This window comes from Coregonus clupeaformis, chromosome 13, assembly GCF_020615455.1.
Source record: "Coregonus clupeaformis isolate EN_2021a chromosome 13, ASM2061545v1, whole genome shotgun sequence".
Lineage (NCBI taxonomy): Eukaryota > Metazoa > Chordata > Actinopteri > Salmoniformes > Salmonidae > Coregonus > Coregonus clupeaformis.
The window spans coordinates 34,239,235-34,259,773 of record NC_059204.1 but is presented as its reverse complement, the minus strand read 5'-3'; the positions used below and the strand labels follow the sequence as shown (position 1 = coordinate 34,259,773).

Sequence of the window (20,539 nt, the reverse complement as noted above, 5' to 3'; positions counted from 1 at the left end):
TTGGTGTGGTCTGGCCCGTGTTGGGCTTGGTGTGGGCTAGCCTGTGTCGGGCTAGTGTGGGCTTGGTGTTGGCTAGTCCATGCTGGGTTAGCCAGTGTTGGGCTGGTGTGGGCTTGGTGTGGTTGTGTTGGGCTGGTGTGGGCTTGGTATGGTCTAGCCTGTGTTGGGCTTGTATAGGCTAGCACATGATGGGCTGGTGTGGGCTAACCCATGCCCACCTTGCCCACCGAATACTCACATGGGGTCATGTTTGCTGGGTAGACATTAACATAACTGTTATCATACCATCAACCAGTTGAAAGCAGCAGTTTGGTGTTAGGATTACAGGCCAATTCTCTTTCCACAGGTTGGCCATAATATTACATTGTGCTGATACTGTTCTGATGCGTAATGTAGGCGATAATGATGTTGCATTAGGGCTCAGAGCTTTCATAAGGTTTGATTTATAGTAATGTTTGTGTCTCAGTCAGAGGTTTCCATTTTTCATGTAGACAGCGTCTTAAACAGTTGATTGCCAGGATGCTCTGTAATGTAAATTACCCTCCCGATATTAATGATACCTAATTAACAAAGGGACCCCCATCACGACTCGCCTAGCGCGATAATTAGATACTGTGTCCCTTTGATCTCCCAGACTGAGGTTTATCATCTTTAATCAAGGATGAATTACATCTAAAGAGCTGTGATTAACAAGAAGCCTATCTGTCTTCATCACACAGTGAAAGGTGAGGAGAATGAAAAGAGGGTGGGTGGTTGTTTTTTGTGCATTATTTATCCCTCCTGTTTTGGTCGGAGATAGGTGCTAATTAAAAGAGGAGTATTTGACTTATGGAATATATCCGACCTAGCCGAATAGACAATCTCTGAGCCCAATACGCCTTCTCTCTGTTTCCTTTTATGTTGATGCATTTAAATGTGTTTAATTGTGAAATGTGCTAATCGCGCTTTTGGGGAGCCAAGCGATCAGTATTTGTGTTTCAGTCATCCTTTCCACCAAAACAGTTGGTTGGTTTGCATATGAGTAGGGCTGGACAGAAAGAGCCCACAGAAATGATTTTAAGTCAAACATATTTGTGGATTTAAAGGAATAGTTCACCAAAATTACAATACTATTGTTTCCTTACCTTACCTAATCTATCCCTTTAATTCTAAATAAACCAGATTCTACTAATAGATTGAAGTCACAGGGTAATACCTTAAGCCGACAGTTTTCGTCTGTCCATACCCGGAGGTCACTAATGTAGCATATCATGATCTAAGAAACACCTGGCATTTCTATGCTTACCGCTCTGTATTTTGACGAACAGCAGTTCCCATGCTGTTGGTTCTTGCTACAGCCATTCATGAGCTATAATTTTCAGATTTAGGGTTTATTGTCCTCCCCATTTCTCCTTCCACTAGTTGCCAATAGTATAAGTAGTCAAAATGTTGCACCAACTGATACTAGATAATCTGCACAGAGAGTGAAGTACCTATGCTATGAACCTGCACAATAACTATTTAAACCTCAGATGTCATTCAAAAACCTAAGAATACAATGACTTTATGCTTTCTCAGATCATTAGCAAAATGAGCTATTCTTTATATGTAGTGTTCCAGCTTGTTTTTTTATAAGGCAGAAAGAAATGAAAGCTTGCAGCCGTCTCTGACATATTTTCTGAGGTGCAATGGCTTTGGTGGGGCAGCAGGTTCGTTTGCAAATGCTTTATCTCTGCAGAACTCACCTGGGAGCTATAGCAGAACCTCAATGGAGGGTTAGCATTTCAAACAGAATTCACGTTGCCACAATGGTCGCCCATTAGATGGCAGCTAGCTCCACCACGCTCCATTCACTGGCTCTATGAACTGGATAAATCTAGCCCGTTTGAAAAGTGGAGAATTGCTGTCACTAATTCTTTAAGTTCAACACTTTATACTGAAGCCATGGTTCAGAAAGCCATCCAGAAATAACACCTGGTATTGCCCTTAAAGGCACAATGTGGTGATTTTTCTGCTGTTCAGGTCATCTCAAGGCCACCCATTGATTCTTGAAGGATATAACTAATAAATGCTGCATGAGCTTAGTATAACTGTGTTACCCTATCATAACCCAAAATATAAGGTTATATTACTACATTCTTTATGTTTGTAATTCCCCAGCCCCATCGACCTGTCAGATTAATACCAACCCAGCAAACATGACTCCATTGGCCCCATGTGGGTATTCGGTGGGCAAGGTGGGCACGGGCTAGCCCACAGCAATTCCACATCAGCCCAACACGGGTGAGCCCAGCAAAGGTCGCATTGGCCCAATGTTGGCAGCCTACATGGGGCCAATATTTTTGCCCGCATTGGGCCCACATCGTGCCAATGTGGGCATGTTTGCTGGGAAGCAAAATGATGGGGCTGCCATTGGGCTAAAACACAAATTCAGGATTGTGATTTTTTATTTTTTTTTATCCATATTTAGAACTTAGATAATTTGTCTTTTAATTCAGTCTGCAGTGTAAATGGTTAAAATGAACCAAGGTAAACAAATATATATATATATATTCTGATGAGAAGGGATGAGGCATGCATGGAGCACGAGTACATGAGTCATGCAGTTACTGGCAGTTTAACCACGGCTTACAGGCCTACCTCTTAGCCTTAGCAGGTCAATTGGCTGACAATAATCATTGCATGTCAAAACAGTGGAAAACGACATGTTAACATGCCTGGAAGTAGACTTAATTTGTTGCCAATTTCAAAACGACACTTCCAGAGGTAAAAGTTCTGTACAGCCTTTTTAACACTCCCAATCTGTTGTGTGTTGCAGGTAATGACGTGGCTCAGGTTTGACCTCGGAGATGCCGAAGAGACGAGACATTCTGGCCATCGTGTTGATCGTGTTGCCTTGGACGCTACTCATCACTGTTTGGCATCAGAGTGCCATCAACCCCTTGCTAGCTGCTCAAAAGGGTAAAAGTCGTTCCTCCATTTCCCTAGGGGGGTTTCATGGTTAGTCTCTCTAGTAAAGGAAAACAATTGTTTTGCTTATATCTATGCTTATTTTGGGATGCTCCTCTTAATATAGTACACTTTAGAGACATGATTAAAAAGAACGAAGTCTACACATGTCCCTGATTTTACAGCAGATTTTTTGGGCATTTTTCCCCACTTAACATTTAATGAGAATATGCTTCATTCTCTTTTGCAAGACTTTTAAGACAATGGGCAAATGTTTTTGTTCATAATGAGCTGAAAATCTCACCAGTGTCTGAAGGAAAATGTTATTGTCATTTTGTGAGACCGTGGCATGAGGTCGCGATCAATTTGAGCTCTATCAGAAGAAAATATATGGTCCACATAATTGAATTACACTATATATACAAAAGTATGTGGACACCCCTTTAAATTAGTGGATTCTGCTATTTCAGCCACACATGTTGCTGACAGGTGTATAAAATCGAGCACACAGCCATGCAATCTCCATAGACAAACATTGGCTTGCTATAGCTGCCCCGGTCAATTGTAAGCGCTGTTATTGTGAAGTGGAAACGGCTAGGAGCAACAATGGCTCAGCCGCGAAGTGGTAGGCCACACAAGCTCAAAGAATGGGAGCGCATAAAAATCTGTCCTTCTAGACAATTCTGTCCTTCCAACTTTGTGGCAACAGTTTGGGGAAGACCCTTTCCTGTTTCAGCATGACAATGCCCCAATGCACAAAGCGAGGTCCATATAGAAATGTTTTGTCGAGATCGGTATGGAAGAACTTGACTGGCCTGCACAGAGCCCTGACCTCAACCTCATCGAACACCTTTGGGATGAATTGGAACGCCGACTGCGAGGCAGGCCTAATCGCCCAACATCAGTGCCCGACCTCACTAATGCACTTGTGGCTGAATGGAAGCAAATCCCCGCAGCAAATGTTCCTATATCTAGTGGAAAGCCTTCCCAGAAGAGTGGAGGCTGTTATAGCAGCAAAGGGGGGACCAACTCCATATTAATGCCCATGATTTTGGAATTATATATTCGACGAGCAGGTGTCCACATACTTTTGGTCATGTAGTGTATTTCTCTATTTCTCTATTCACACCTTAAACTGACTCATATTAGTCTGACAACTAATTAATTCCTTTATAAATGAGTGATGAGTATACGAGGAGATTACATGTCACAAGTAGATTACATGTCTAGCAAAAGAGTATGGAGTTAGATTTCAGAATGATACGTTCGTTCAAACCATAACAGATGGCTAAGAAGTGTCCAACTGTACAACTATGTTCAACTATTTGCGCGACTAGATGTTGCCCCTCTCTCCACGCCATCTTTATGGAAAAGTACAGATCCTAAACAGTCTATAATCGTTTATTATACCAACAACACCAGCTTTCTTTCCCTTCTCCTAGATGACAGACATGAGAGTCGGCGAGACTCCCGGAACACCTTCACCCTCAAGAAGCACTGCTCCTCTGAGAACAACAAGGACATTGTGGAGGTGGTGCGCACCGAATACGTCTACAGCCGCCAGCCGCCCTGGTCTGATGTCCTCCCCACCCTCCACGTCGTCACCCCAACCTACAGCCGGCCGGTCCAGAAGGCGGAGCTGACCCGTCTGGCCAACACCTTCCTCCACGTGCCTAACCTGCACTGGATCCTGGTGGAGGACTCTCAGCGACGAACCCCGCTGGTCACCAGGCTTCTCCGGGAAACAAGCCTGAACTACACTCACCTCAACGTGGAGACACCCAGGACCTATAAGCTGCGTGGGGACACAAGGGACCCCAGGATACCCCGGGGAACCATGCAGAGGAACCTGGCCCTGCGCTGGCTCCGGGAGACCTTCAGCTCCAACAATAGACACAGCCAGCCAGGTATCGTCTACTTTGCAGATGATGACAACACCTACAGTCTGGAGCTGTTTGAGGAGGTGAGTGGAACAGGGAGAGATGTTGTGCAGTACAGAGTTGTTTCCTCTTGAGTTACCGAAATAGGCAAAATGTGTGGCTTCAGTGCGCACTAACTGTATAATGACATAAAGAACATGAATCCTTACAGTATGCCAGTAGGTAAATGCACAGCCTAAAAACATAGGCATCACTTGACACCTGCCTATTTGTGCATGATAAAATAGCTATTTCCTCAAATAAATTCATAGAATATACTGGAAAATCAATACTTATTGATCACATAGTAATCCTTCTCCAACCAATGGTTCAACCATATAATTACATATAGAACACAATTCTCTATGGGCTCAACCCTCTCTCTCCTTCTTGTGTAGATGCGTTCAACTAGGAAGGTGTCGGTGTGGCCTGTAGCCTTTGTGGGCGGCCTGCGCTACGAGTCCCCTAAGGTCAACACCGTGGGCAAGGTGTATGGATGGAAGACTGTGTTTGACCCCCACCGACCCTTTGCCATAGACATGGCTGGGTTTGCGGTGAACCTCCGCCTCATTCTCTTTAAGCCTCAGGCCTACTTCAAGCTGTGGGGAGTCAAGGGAGGATACCAGGAGAGCAGCTTACTGCGGGAGCTGGTCACCCTCAATGACCTGGAGCCCAAGGCTGCTAATTGCACTAAGGTGAGGATCTGATAGTTGTTCTGTGTGGCTCAGTTGATAGAGCATGGTGCTTGCAACACTATGGTTATGGGTTTGATTCCACCCATAAGAAAACATATGCACTCACTACTGTAAGTTGCTCTGTATAAAAGCGTCTGCTAAATGGCATATACTATTATTATATTAAAGAGGTGTGTTGTGACTGTTGACCAGTACAAGACAAGTAGACAATTATATCGGTTACAGCTGATATTATACTGACGTTGTAATCTTGTTGTAGTGACTTAATTTCAACTAGTTTGGTGCGCTGAGAATGTGGTCGTAACAAATAATGACATGTGTAGTGGTATGCACTGAACAGGAAGTCGCTGAAGCAAACTTTTAGTTGTTATTTTCTACTGTAAATGGAGGAGAATAATGCTCTTACTGTATGGATTTCAATAGGCTTTCAGTCGCTAAGGCCTTTATTCCTCAACATTTTCCACATTTTGCCTCGTGAAATGTACTTCCGATCAAATGCTTTAGAAAATGCATGTTGTTTCATAAACCCATGTGTTTTAGCCCCCTTGCATCTCACCTGTATTCACGCACGCACTCACACACACACACAGTTCCGCACCTTATGTCCCTTCAGCAAATGTTGACCATGTTTGAATATAAGGGTGAAACTAGCAAGTGAATCATTCTTCCGCTCTCTACAACAATTCACACATATCTTCAAAGATAAAAAAAGTTGTTCAAAGATTTGTGCAATCTTTGAAGTGGTAAAGCAATGCTTCAGCTGTACCTTTTCCAACCTTTTCACTTGAACCTCCCCCCAGGTACTTGTATGGCACACTAGGACAGAGAAGCCTGTTCTGGTGAATGAGGGAAAGAAAGCGATTTACCGACTCCAACGTGGAGATATGAAACGTCTTCCAACACAGGTAATAAGAAAGCTTTAAAGTGACTGGGATTATGTAAGATTGAAAAATTACTGTACCTTTCCCAAAGTTTTACAACCCTATGTCTGAGGGCCAACCTGTCTTTCTGAGCTTCTGTGAGCTTATTATTATTATTATATTAAAGCATTTAATATTATATTATTATTCGTAGAGTAAACCTTTGCCGAATCTATCTGAATTTGTATAACAGGGATGTTATGATTTCATTAAATAAAAACTTGACAGATGATCCATACTAAAAAGCTATTTTTATGGTTTAATGTCTATGGTTTCCGGAACCCCTCTTCAAAACCATTTGTCTAAACAATTCTCTCCATGTTTGGTAGTAATGAGAATGTAACGATGAATTCATTTTTTCTTAATTATGTATTTTCTTTGCCCATCTCCTAAGCCCAAATACCAATGAGTTATTACAGGTAATAAATATATGGCTGGGATTCCAAATGGACTGACAAAAGACAAGCTCCAGGCAGGCAGGCAGGATCGGAGTGAAATATGTATTTACAGTAATAGCACTGTAAAGGGAGTCAGACAGCCACCTTGTCTACTACAAGCAGCACACAGCCACGTATCAATACAGGCGTAGAATATCAAAGCATAGATTCATAGAGGATGGTGATACTGTATCTAGCTAAGCGCTTTACTGATGCATCGATGGAAGCTGAACACGTGGAGCTAGCCAGTCGCCAGAGTGCAGCTTAAGACAAAAGACTGTTGGCGGTTCAGACTACTGTCAGCGGTTCATACAGTGGCCAATAAGAAGCATCCTCAACCCAGCCGACACAAAGCAACCATCCAATCAACATCCTCAAAACCAGGTACTGGACCAAACATGACCAATCAGGGGCCCCGAATGGCCCTTGTTTACTGGTGATTGGGCTCCCTTTGTCATGGAGCGGACTGTTCTTGGGGTGGATAAAGGGGTCCTTGTCTGACTCGAGTCAGCATTGACTGACAGACTGATCTGGAGAGGACATGAACCCTTCTCACGTCCCACTGTAAAACACTGAGCTATTCAGACAGCTCCGCTCCCTCAAATCACTAATTAGGACACGTCTCACACACACAAACACGTCTCACACACATACACAGATATGTGTGCACAGTGTACACACATACAAATGCCTGTGCACACACACACACACACACACACATACACACAAACACACACACACACAGACATGCACACACATACATGAGCTGGTGCGCATGCGTGCACGCACATGCACACAGACACAACCATCCATCCACAGAGTAGTCATCAGAATAGTCATCAGAGTAGTCATCAGAATAGTCATCAGAGTAGTCATCAGAATAGTCATCAGAGTAGTCATCAGAATAGTCATCAGAGTAGTCATCAGAATAGTCATCAGAGTAGTCATCAGAGTAGTCATCAGAGTAGTCTGTGTTGCACATTCCACCCAAATACGATGATTTAGCTTAACACCTGTACTGTAATGCCAGTTTTGGTTGTTTGTTGTTTGTTTTTGTCCATTTGCACATGTTTTACTGATCATATAACACTACTGATTATATCAGCACTTTAAGACCAGGCTCTGTTGCCTATGTTCATTTTGGTGTCAAATACTGTATGCATCAAATTGTTTCACGTCTCCAACAGAAATTAGGTGAGGACGTTTGCCAGTGAAACCGTTTTATTTTAAAAAAATGTTATAATGCTAATTTTGTTTTTAGAGCTAGTCAATTAGATATTATTATTTCACAACACACACTACATCATGTACAGTCACAGGATACATGCCAGTAATGGTCTTCCCTTGATACAGTATGTCATTTTCTAAACAGTCTGGACCCCAAACGCTACTTGTTGACCTTTGATTTGATATTCAAAGGTCAACAGAAGGAATACGTCTGCTTTGCAAACAGCCACTGTAATATTTATATGTATATACGATCATAAAAATGTACTCAGTATGTCAGCATCTTTTTGCTTTCCTTGTTTGACATGGTTAATTATTCTTGTTGATATTGTAATTTATGTTCAAAATCATAGCATTGGTTTTCTTTTTTATAAATGAATCCTATACAGTCCTGGTCTCAGCACATATCTCCCGAGTATCACGGTCTCCCGAGTGGCGCAGTGGTCTAAGGCTCTGCATCGCAGTGCTAGCTGTGCCACTAGAGATCCTGGTTCGAATCCAGGCTCTGTTGTAGCCGGCCGTGACCGCGAGACCCACGGCCCAGCGTCGTCCAGGGTAGGGGAGGGAATGGCCGGCAGGGATGTAGCTCAGTTGGTAGAGCATGGTGTTTGCAACGCCAGGGTTGTAGGTTCGATTCCCACGGGGTTGGCCAGTATGAAAAATAAAAAGATAATGTATGCACTCACTAACTGTAAGTCGCTCTGGATAAGAGCGTCTGCTAAATGACTTAAATATACAGCACACTAACTCATATTTGCCAATATGATGAATGCTAAAATAAAACTGCTGCAGCTCTTGTAGCCTGTCAATCAGTGGTCAGATGATACAGGTATAACATTTTGTTTGGAAGTAAGAGTCACCAGAATGCTATCATTAACATGACATGCCATTTGTTATAACCAAAATACTTGTCATCAAGACACATACAGACGTTGATGACTTGGTTAGTTCCCACAATGATTCCACTTGTTCTCGTTCCTTGATTCAATAAATAAACCACAGTTTGGATTACATTTACGTCAATAAAATGATGAACAATATTCTACTCAAGATGGATACAGTGCCTTGCAAAAGTATTCATCCCCCTTGGCGTTTTTCCTATTTTGTTGCATTACAACCTGTAATTCAAATTAATTTTGGGGGGGATTTCATGTCATGGACATACACAAAATAGTCCAAATTGGTGAAGTGAAATGAAAAAAATAACTTGTTTCAAATAATTCGAAAAAATAAATAACAGAAAACTGGTGCGTGCATGTTTTCACCCCCTTTGCTATGAAGCCCCTAAATAAGATCTGGTGCAACCAATTACCTTCAGAAGTCACATAATTAGTTAAATAAAGCCCACCTGTGTGCAATCTAAGTGTCACATGATCTGTCACATGATCTCAGTATATATACACCTGTTCTGAAAGGCCCCAGAGTCTGCAACACCACTAAGCAAGGGGCACCACCAAGCAAGCGGCACCATGAAGACCAAGGAGCTCTCCAAACAGGTCAGGGACAAAGTTGTGGAGAAGTACAGATCAGGGTTGGGTTATAAAAAATTATCAGAAGATTTGAACATCCCACAGAGCACAATTAAATCCATTATAAAAAAATTGAAAGAATATGGCACCACAACAAACCTGCCAAGAAAGCGCCACCAACCAAAACTCACGGACCAGGCAAGGAGGGCATTAATCAGAGAGGCAACAAAGAGACCAAAGATAACCCTGAAGGAGTATCTGTCCATAGGACCACTTTAAGCCATACACTCCACAGAGCTGGGCTTTATGGAAGAGTGGCCAGAAAAAAGCCATTGCTTAAAGAACAAAATAAGCAAACACGTTTGGTGTTCGCCAAAAGCCATGTGGGAGACATATGAAAGAAGGTACTCTGGTCAGATGAGACTAAAATTGAGCTTTTTGGCCATCAAGGAAAACGTTATGTCTGGTGCAAACCCAACACCTCTCATCACTCCGAGAACACCATCCGTTTTTCATCGGCAGGGACTGGGAAACTGGTCAGAATTGAAGGAATGATGAATGCCGCTAAATACAGGGAAATTCTTGAGGGAAACCTGTTTCAGTCTTCCAGAGATTTGAGACTGGGACGGAGGTTCACCTTCCAGCAGGACAATGACCCTAAGCATACTGCTAAAGCAACACTCGAGTGGTTAAAGGGGAAACATTTAAATGTCTTGGAATGGCCTAGTCAAAGCCCAGACCTCAATCCAATTGAGAATCTGTGGTATGACTTAAAGATTGCTGTACACCAGCGGAACCCATCCAACTTGAAGGAGCTGGAGCAGTTTTGCCTTGAAGAATGGGCAAAAATCCCAGTGGCTAGATGTGCCAAGCTTATAGAGACATACCCCAAGAGACTTGCAGCTGTAATTGCTGCAAAAGGTGGCGCTACAAAGTATTGACTTTGGGGTGGTGAATAGTTATGCACGCTCAAGTTTTCTGTTTTTTTGTCTTATTTCTTGTTTGTTTCACAATAAAATATATTTTGTATCTTCAAAGTGGTAGGCATGTTGTGTGAATCAAATGATATAAACCCTCCCAAAATCAATTTTAATTCCAGGTTGTAAGGCAACAAAATAGGAAAAATGCCAAGGGGGGTGAATACTTTCGCAAGCCACTGTAAGGTGAGTTATTCCCATACAATGTACAGCATTTTGGGTCCCAGAGAAAAAACGATTTAAAAAAATAAGATCCATTATCCATTATTATTGTTTATTAAAAGTACAGTAGCTTGGGAATGTAGTTACTGAATGTCCACAGCCATGCCCAGATCAGGAGTCTCCTCAAACGTGATCTTATAGTCAGCTTCCTGCTCTTCAAACACAATCACCTGCATGATGATGATGATCATGATGTTGATGAAGATGATGAAGAAACACATGACGTTAACAGAACGAGACTGTAAGTAAACACAACTTTGTGAACCTAAGACTAAGAACCTAAGAGCATGTTTGATCCCCTTTTAATGTCTTATTATCTTATCATAATGATGCTGACTAAGTGCTTGTAGTGAGTCCTACCTGGTTTACTCCACTGTTGAGAAAAGGTCCTGGGAGGTAGAGTGTTTGCTGTGGGCCAATATACCAGTGGCGCCCCAGGTTCAAACCATTGATGAAGACTACCCCTTTGCCCCAGCCCTGTAAACATTATCATAGGCATTACAACATCATAACTTTACTGTCATCCCATTTTGTTTAAGCCTCATAAATAATTAAAGTGCTTGCTGAAAGCCCCCCCAAATATATTTCAATACCATAAATACTATAAAGACAAGCAAGCACACACATTTTATTCAGGGGATTTTCTAGTTCATTCTTTGAAAATGTATCCATTTACAATTCACTTAGGGGGAATTCAGTCCTGAGTTACACGCACGTAAATGGAACTTTATTCCTTTTTATGCACTTTTATCTTTATGCGTATTCTGACCTTGAACTTGAGCGTGAGGAAACGCATGTAAAGGTGGAGATCATAGAAAATTATGGCGGAGGTGTGTCTACAGATACGCCATATTCTGACCATGATTTAATACCCTCACAATTCCACCACCTTTACGCATGAGGAAACCATGAATAAGGTCGAGCACCAGTCGGTTCCAAGTGGAAAAACATCTGCTGTAGAAATAACACCATTCTCCATGCACTATAATGTATAAATTGATAAGAGCTAGGTAAATTAGTTTGGAGAAGGGGATTGTAATTACAAATAGCAATTTTTTTAGATGATATTTACTTATGATCGCTGGAGACAAATGTGAAACCAGTCATATGTAAGCAAACTGAAAATCATATCAACATGATACGTACAGTGCATTCGGAATGTATTCAGACCCCTTGACTTTTTCCACATTTTGTTACGTTACAGCCTTATTCTAAAATTGATTAAATCGTTTTTTTCCCTCATCAGTCTACACACAATACCCCATAATGACAAAGCTAAAACCGTTTTTTAGAAATGTAAATGTAAATATTACATTTACATAAGTATTCAGACCCTTTACTCAGTACTTTGTTGAAGCACCTTTGGCAGCGATTACAGCCTCGAGTCTTCTTGGGTATGACGCTACAAGCTTGGCACACCTGTATTTGGGGAGTTTCTCCCATTCATCTCTGCAGATCCTCTCAAGCTCTGAATATGCATATATTTAGATGGCTTTCTTTCATTGATCCCTAATATTCTGAACCCGTTATCTCGATATATTATATTGAGTCTATTAAAAAAATTCAAATTAATGGTATACCGTATTTAAAAGGATTAGATAACTGTACTGAAAACCCCATTGAATGAAAACTCCATGAGGAAATCTACTGGCCAGCAAGTGGGAGGGTTTTCAGCGGTTTAATTAAATGTATTCAGTGCGCATAAGGGAGACACTCCCAAAGAGCTCGTTGCGCACCTGCATAAGGTAAGTCTGAATACCAAATACTGAAAAGTGCTTTAATCAAAACGTGTAGGAATGTCACAAATTTCCTAAGTCTGAATCGGTCCCTTAATCACTTGACTTCCCTGCTCCACTAACAAGATAACAAACATACAATAGCATCAGAGAGAAGCACGCACACCAAAGCAGGTGTCACAGCCAAAGTATCACAGTATAATATGACTGTATTTACTCACTGGTAGCTTGACGAAGGTGTCACTTGGATAGCCGTAGGTAAACATTCTTCCCAGGAAGAATCCAGGGAAACTGGGAATGTGTGGAAGGGACTTCCAAGGTGCCTGGTTGAGGCTGAAATATATATATTACTCAAGGTATAGTCACAAATATATTAATGCCACACTGTCTAATATGTACATGCATACCATCAAAGGGTGGGCCACCAACAGAAATGTGTTCCATGAAATGTTCACATGCAAACATTGGTATGCTTGATTGGTATCTGTAGTGCTCAAGCTCATAAAAATGACTTTTTACGAGCTTGATTGTTTACAAGTACTACAAGTTGAAAATTAAAATATACAAACCTATCAATAAAGCTGGTTTTCATATCCAGACTGTATATGGTGAAGTCCCTCAATGGAGTGTTGTTCAATAGAATGTCACCTACGAGACCTACAATACAACACAGACAATAAAAAGGCATCAAAGCTGAAAAGAAGTACATTGTTACCAGTTTCTGCTACAGTAGGATAATACGATTTAGTTACAGTGTAAAGAGAGGATAGTCAAAATAGATGTGCACCTTTGCGCTGTTTATCTATAGCTTTCCCATAGTGAACTCGTCCACAGTTCTCAACCAGTAAACTCAATGTCCGCTTTCCCTGTAGTTAGAATATTAAATCATTATTTGGCTCTGTTTGGTTGTTGATGATTATGAAAGCTTGAAAAGCTTGTAGGTCCTATTTGAAAGTAGCTTCCAGTAGGCCTCATGTTCATCTTGCAGTACCTTTCCATCAGGCACCGCTAGCTGCAGATTCTGATGCTTGAAAATGCCGATGTAGTGTCTGTCCACAAACACCTAGAAACAAACTTACATCTGTCAAATAAATGCCTTCAAAAGTGACTGTAGTTTCCCAACTTCTGTATCATAAGAGAATCATAAGTGATTTCCACATTAACAGGACCATTTCAATTATAAAATGTGATATAACTGTGTCATAAACTCTATATTTTGAACAAGTCATGGTGTCTATAGGATGTGTAGACCCACCAGGGCTCTGTCCCGTACATTGTCTCCAGACTTGAGGGAGCCTCCGCTGGTTATAATGGTCTCATAGAGGGTATATCCATTGGACTGGCCATTCCCATTGTTCACTGGGAGATTCTCCATGTTGACTGGGGTTGGTGATTTAAATGGCTAGAGAGACAGAAAGAGCCACACACACACACACACACACACACACACTGCACAGTCATGAAGCGTACGTTTGGTGTAGAACTGACCGATGCATACTCATATCCACATATACAGTACATACACACATATGCACATATGCACACAGAGGCACAAACGGACCCACACACACACAGACCGACCTACACACGGACCAGCACCCACACACACAAGCACACGCGCACACACACAAACACACATACACACACATACATGCACACGCACACTCACCTCCCCAGCGAAGCTCAAGGCATCCCACAGAGAGAGGTGCTGGTACATGATGGCTGGCTCATACCTCTCCTTCCAACGCAGGGCCGGCATATCAGGGAGCTTCTCACCTCCGACACACAAGGCCAAGGGAGTCATCAGACAATGAGGTCACACACAATCTCCCTTACACTTTTAGGGCAGTATTCCAGACTCAGATTACAGTAAAACTAACCCTGGATTTAAACCTTTTCAATGGGGATTCTCTATTGGTCCTGGAAACCAGCCCTTAAAGTTGACAAAAGTCGGGCTATTTAATTATTATTTTTAAGTTTAGTGATCAACTTACTGTGGTACTGACTGAATAGATCCCTGAGAAGGTGATACTTTGGTGTGTATTCCCCCGATTCGGACAGAGGTGCATCATAATCTGGATGACAGCAATCATCAGTGGGGAGTGGGGACAGGGAAGATCTCTCATGACATGTTGGTCCACACTGCCACTCATTGGTGGCAATGTGTAATACAAGATAATACAATACAAAACTAAATTGTGAGAGGAAACTTCAAAACACATTGCCACTAGTGTAAATTGGAATGCTGCTAAAAAGTGGAATAAATATCTGGATAAGATACCATAGCTTGTGATTAGTGCCTTGTAGATTGGATTGATCAGTGCTCCGCTCATGAAACCAAAGTTAGTCCCTCCGTGGAACATGTACAGGTTAATGGACATGCCGCGTCTCAGAATCTCCCGCACAGCAGAAACCATATCTGACAAACAAAGAGATCATTCATGTTTATCGCAGATATCTAGCAATTTAATAACTGACATTTTGGAGAAGCATGTTAATGTGGAAATGACAGGCACAAAAATATGTTGATGAATAGCAGCTTCAGAAAAACTCCACAGTCTGAAAAATGTGTACAACTGCAGAATAAGCTAAAGGAATATTAGTCATTTCATTGACTGCTACTTTTAAGTCATTGCGGAATCCTGCATATACTGGAAAGATGAAGGTAAACACATGGAAAGAGGTTCAGGACAGGGAGAAATGGAGGGACCATTTGGAGGACTTATGCGTCATTAGTCACGACAAAGCCTAAGTAAGTAAGTAAGCTTAAAAATACAACCCTACCCTCTTGGGCGAGGACATGGTGGAGGTCTCCCCATGCATCAAACCAGCCTGTCCAGTACTCCATCACCATCATGGGGCTATTAGGCTGCCGTGCATAAATACACAGTCCACAACTTACACATGATCAATACAGACTGCTATCATTTTAATTGGTGGCCAATGTATAAATACTTTGCTGATCTTCCTAATAAACTTTGTTCAGCATTTGTTGAAAATGTTCAAGTATGAAGATGAGGAGCAAGTGGAGAGAATGGGTTGTACCTGAATAGCATTCAAATACTTGATGTCGCCCTGATTCAGTTTCTGTAGATTCACTGTTCTGATGACTAGAAGATAGGTTGGAATTAAAGGAATATACTGTAAAATGACTGCAGAACTTTGATCAGTGAATGTGGACACAAGGACGGTGTAAAATAAGGACACTGTAAGTGTGTCTGCTGTAATGATAAACTGTACCTCCAGTCACACCCCCTTCCTTTAACCCCTCATGGTTATCTGACGTCAGTAAGAGCTCATTGATTCCTCTGGACTTTAGAGCCTATGAAGAAACACAGTAGTGAGCACCAACACTGGACATGACCCATACATTATAAAACCTAATTGGATAATGCCATACATTCTGTAATTACATTATTTGTGTGTGTGTGTGTGTGTGTGTGTGTGTGTGTGTGTGTGTGTGTGTGTGTGTGTGTGTGTGTGTGTGTGTGTGTGTGTGTGTGTGTGTGTGCATGTGTGTTTACCTCCTTGATGAAAGGCATGTAAGTGTTATCCATTGCAAATGATCCATATTCATTTTCCAACTGTACAGCAATGATGGGCCCTCCTTTCTTGAACTGAAAAAACAAAAAATACATTTTCAAATGATATAGGACAATTCTACAGCTAATGTATTCTATAGCTATAGCTTTGGTTTGGCTACAGCCAGGTTATATTCGAATAGGAACCAAATAATGACCTGTAGAGGAACCATTTTTGGAATGAGCTTGTCAAAGTACGTATTGACTGCCTCAGCAAATCCTGGGTGAGTAGTCCTCAACCTCATACTCCCGTCACGAAGAAGCCAACTTAACCGAGGGAAGAAGAGAGAGTGGAAAAGTAGTATTAGAACTGCCAGGGAGAAAGAGAATTGGGGGTGTTGTAGTCAGTTAAACTCACTGTTCATGAAACTGTTGAGTCATATTCCCAGGAGGACAGAAAGCTAGAAGACAGCCAATCCGCCCCTCCCTGGGGTATAGTATAAGTTGTTTACCCTGGTTCCCATAGTCACATATTACAATCAAAATGGCACCTTGTGTTGCTAGATCAAGTGGCCTCTGTGCAAAACACATTTACACGCTCCGACCTCCTTATTACATTTACTGAGGAATGTTGCCTCAGAAATGTCCTGACTCTTAAGAGCAGACAATTCAACAGTAAAGTAGTGTAGGGCAGAGTCTCCTATTCAAAATGGATGGCTCTGTTTGCCTCGATTCCACCAAACTCCAAATGCGTTGGTTTAAAAATGGAAGGTCAGACAGACAGAAAAACAGGCAAACATACAAATAGATAGACAGACAGCTGACTGACCTCGGCAGCCCTCCTAGGTCCAGCTCAGAGCAAATGTACGGCCCTGGACGCAGGATCACCCAGAGTCCTACCTCAGCAGCCAGGTTAATGTAGGCTCTGGGAAAACAAGACACAGGGACATCACTCCGAACCAAAGTTTGTCAGTTGTTTTCAGACATAAAAATGAGTCCACTTCTGGACTGAGGTCTGATTTTGGAGTGTAAGTTTCACTTGAGTGTCAGATATGCAAATATTCTCTATGAGTGTGAACTATAGACATATAAAATTGGTGTGAACCCAAGTCCCCTGGAAACATGGGAATCATGTGACCTGACCTCAGTGCCATTAATTGCACAGCAAGTGCTGTTGTTGTGAAGATGCATTTGGGCTGTTGTCAGGATAGTGCATCTGCTACTCACTCCCATGAGCATGGCAGCTCGGGTAATAACGACACCTGATGCCAAATGATGTAAAAGGAAATTCCCAATGCGTTTCAGTCATTTGAGTATTAATGCCAGGGGGATAGATAAGATGCAAGACAATTATTTGTGTTTGTATAGAGCAATGGAAAGCTGCAAACGTTCAACTATAAATGATGAAGAGGAGGAACAGGAGGGGTCCTTACTCTAAATCCAACTCTGTTTGAAAGTGAAAAACCCCTCTCTCTGGCTGATGTAAGCTCCATGGTACATCTCTGCAAGAGAAACAGGATGCTCCTCATTATCGCACAACAAATGACCAGGGTCATGAACTATTACAACACACACATACACACACACACACACACTACATACGCCCACACACACTACATACGCCCACACACATAACATGCGCACACATGCAAACTGATGGCATACACACCCACACACACACACACAACTCACACACACACACACACATGCCCACTGACGCTACACACACACACACACACACACTTTCACACTCACCACATACACTGCTGTTACTGTCTATTATCTATCCTGTTGCCTAGTCACTTTACCCCTACCTACAGTATATGTACATGGCTACCTCAGTAACCTTGTACCCCTGCACATCGACTTTGTACTGGTACTCCCTGAATATAGACATGTTATTTTGACTCTTTATTGTTATTCGTTATTCACTGTGTATTTATTCCTCAGGTTACTATTTCTATACCTTTAACTCTGCATTGTTTGAAAAGGACCCGTAAGGAAGCATTTCTCTGTTAGTCTACACCTGTTGTTTACGAAGCGTGTGACAAATAAAATTAGATTTTATTTTATTAATAACTATTATACTGTAGGCTTAAGTTACGACCAAATTGGAACCCTATTAACTATAGTGCACTACTTTTGACCAGGGCCCATAGGGCTCTGGTCAAAAGTAGTGCTCCATGAATAGCATGCCATTTCAGATGCAGGTCAAAAGTAGTGGACTTTATGGGGAATAGGGTGCCATTTTTGCCTGAGTGATTGTATGCTACATACGTAGTGAGGGTGTTGATGCCACAAGCCTTCATTTTCATCAGGCGGTCCCTCCAGTAGGCTCTAGGGACCCGAAAGTAGTGGACGGATCCCCCCAGAATACGGAAAGGTTCTCCCTCCAAGGTGAACTGGGATGAGTTGGCACTCAAGCCTACTCTCCTGCTCATTCTCCTGCCACCGGGCGCAGTACTAGACAAGAATCAGCCATGCCACATTGATTTGGGTCAATAAACATTGAACAATACAGGTCACACAAGTAGCACTCCTTTCTAGGCTACTCCTAGTCATAGCCTTGTGCTTGGAGAGGTTGTGTAATTCCAGATGGGACCTAGTCCTCCTGTCTTATAAATGGATAATATGGATAAAAGCAGTTATTTTTGTGTTATCAGCTATCAAGAAATGATATGTATGAAACCACACACAATTGTATTAATCCTTTTTACATACTGGATAGAGAAGGGCACTGTGTGAGAGTACAAGTACTTCAGAGTAGGGCTATTCATTGAACTGAAGACAAAACGTTTATTTTAGTCATTCAATTCATGCTCTTAAAAACATTTCAAGGTACACTAAAACATGCCATAGAATGAATAATAAGTAAATTATTATTATCTTACTTACCCCAGGTACTGGTACATGATGAAGACAACAATGCTCAAACAGAGAAGTGCATAATATATTTTGTGGGCTTTCCTTATTCTTAGAACAACCATCTGTTAATGGTAAATAGATATGTTAATCTGTTTATCTGTTGATAGACAGTACTTAATTCATAGAAATGAAACTCTTTCCAATAACAAACACATCTAATCTGCTCGGATCTGCTGGGGAAAATGAAGCTAGGAGGATCACTGCAACTCCCTTAGGATAGATAGAGTATAGCCTATTAAGCATCGCACCGCCCAGAAAGGGTGTGTTTGTGTGAGTGTGTGAGAGAGAGAGAGACTCTTTGAGACAAAATAAATACATTGAGACATTTTCACGTCATAAATTGATAGCCTATCAAAGTGAAATGCTGAAGAATTTCAAATGCTAAAGTATTTATGGGACATTATTAATTTCCATATTAAGAAGCGTGGTTGGGGTAATGTAGTCAGTCGTCGGTGTGGTAAATGTTTGCAAGATGAAGGAAGCATGGAGAGGTGCTAAGGAACAGAAGGGTTTTGGAGAACAGCCATCAGGGCTCTGCTCTGCAAGCAATACAGTGGATGAAGGCGCGGCAAGAGCGCGGTGAACGGATAGATGTGATTATAGACAGCGAGGAAGAAGAAGAGCTGAGTGTAGTGGGAAGATGTATGTTGAGGAAGAATGGCATCAGACATGATAAAGAAGAATCTGGACCAGTAGGAGTTACATTTTTGGAGAAAGTGGACCCTTGCCTTTTGGCTGATCTATTTGTGGTTTCAGGGTGGGTGAGAAAGGAGTTGGGGGCAGTTGAATCAGTGAAGGTAACCTGTAGTGGACTTGTGATATTTGTTTATGTTTCTTGTGATCAGAGGGAGCAGGTGCTCCGTGTCACGCAACTTGGGTCAAGATCTGTTTCTTGCTTTGCTCTTAGGAACATGGCATCATCAAAAGGAGTAGCGTTAAGTGTGGAGGTGGAGCAATTTAAGTAGAAATTTCCTGGTGTTTGTGATGCCCGCCGTTTGAACCAGTGGATTTTGAGTCAGAGTCTCTACCAGACAAAGTCATGTCAGGATATACCAGTTATCCTGTTAGAGCTTTTGTGCAGAATCCACTGCACTGTTTCATGGTCATTTCGCAGCAGTGTGTGGGAAGGAGATTCCAAGATGTGGGAAGTGTGCAGGAGGGCATGGGACAGAGGATTGTGTAGTTTCGGTGGATAAAGTTGTGTGTGTTAACTGCAGGGGTGCTCATGTTGCTGGGGATCGGAAGTGTCTGGTGTGAGAGAGGCAGGTTGAAGTGGCCAGAGTCAGAAGAGTGCAGAGGGTGTTGTATGCTGAGGTAGTGAAGAAAGTGGAGGAGGATGTGTCAAGGGTGAGGGATACTGAGAGGATCCCAGTGAGTAGTACATTTGTGAAGAAGAAGAAGAAGAAGAAGAAGAAGAAGAAGAAGAAGAAGAAGAAGAAGAAGAAGAAGAAGAAGAAGAAGAAGAAGAAGAAGAAGAAGAAGAAGAAGGGTTCACTACACCCACAATCCTCTACTGTTGGAACCTGGCTACCATCTCTGATACACTGCAGTGACACACTTCCA

The 20,539-nt window shown here is 42.0% G+C and overlaps 2 protein-coding genes across 3 annotated transcripts in view; one reads left to right on the top strand and one right to left on the bottom strand.

Moving 5' to 3' along the window:
• LOC121579293 (galactosylgalactosylxylosylprotein 3-beta-glucuronosyltransferase 1) overlaps nt 1-7,765 on the top strand; it is a 46,496-nt gene extending 38,731 nt beyond the window's left edge. Inside the window, 5 exon segments of the mRNA XM_041893765.2 lie at nt 2,798-2,940; nt 4,371-4,891; nt 5,246-5,542; nt 6,343-6,402; nt 6,404-7,765. Coding sequence (XP_041749699.2) covers nt 2,829-2,940; nt 4,371-4,891; nt 5,246-5,542; nt 6,343-6,402; nt 6,404-6,430 — 1,017 coding nt within the window. The 5' untranslated portion in view covers nt 2,798-2,828 and the 3' untranslated portion in view covers nt 6,431-7,765.
• Nucleotides 7,766-10,766: 3,001 nt separating this feature from the next.
• LOC121580167 (beta-galactosidase-1-like protein 2) lies at nt 10,767-19,137 on the bottom strand. Of its 2 annotated transcripts, none has more exons than XM_045224574.1 (19): nt 18,947-19,137; nt 18,329-18,514; nt 17,485-17,553; nt 16,881-16,976; nt 16,270-16,378; nt 16,055-16,147; nt 15,771-15,852; nt 15,576-15,640; nt 15,315-15,399; nt 14,812-14,949; nt 14,525-14,605; nt 14,200-14,306; nt 13,786-13,932; nt 13,522-13,593; nt 13,318-13,396; nt 13,100-13,187; nt 12,752-12,863; nt 11,155-11,271; nt 10,767-10,964 (listed from the first exon to the last, which is right to left on the bottom strand). In XM_045224574.1, exons 1-19 carry the CDS (start codon nt 19,036-19,038, stop codon nt 10,878-10,880), a joined length of 1,905 nt encoding a protein of 634 aa, XP_045080509.1. In that variant the 5' UTR covers nt 19,039-19,137; the 3' UTR covers nt 10,767-10,877. The 2 variants fall into 2 exon arrangements, with proteins under 2 accessions (XP_045080509.1, XP_045080510.1); XM_045224575.1 differs by having other exon boundaries at nt 13,804-13,932.
• Nucleotides 19,138-20,539: the final 1,402 nt, after the last annotated feature.

Bases quoted from the DNA above. Each gene is read 5' to 3' on its own strand.
- LOC121580167 (XM_045224574.1), bottom strand. From the start codon at position 19,038: ATGGTTGTTCTAAGAATAAGGAAAGCCCACAAAATATATTATGCACTT. The intron at 16,977-17,484 runs GTAAGGACCCCT...TTGTTTTCCCAG, and splicing joins CAAACAGAGTTGGATTTAGA to AGCCTACATTAACCTGGCTG. The intron at 13,933-14,199 runs GTGAGTGTGCGT...CTGTCTCTCTAG, and splicing joins CCTTGAGCTTCGCTGGGGAG to CCATTTAAATCACCAACCCC.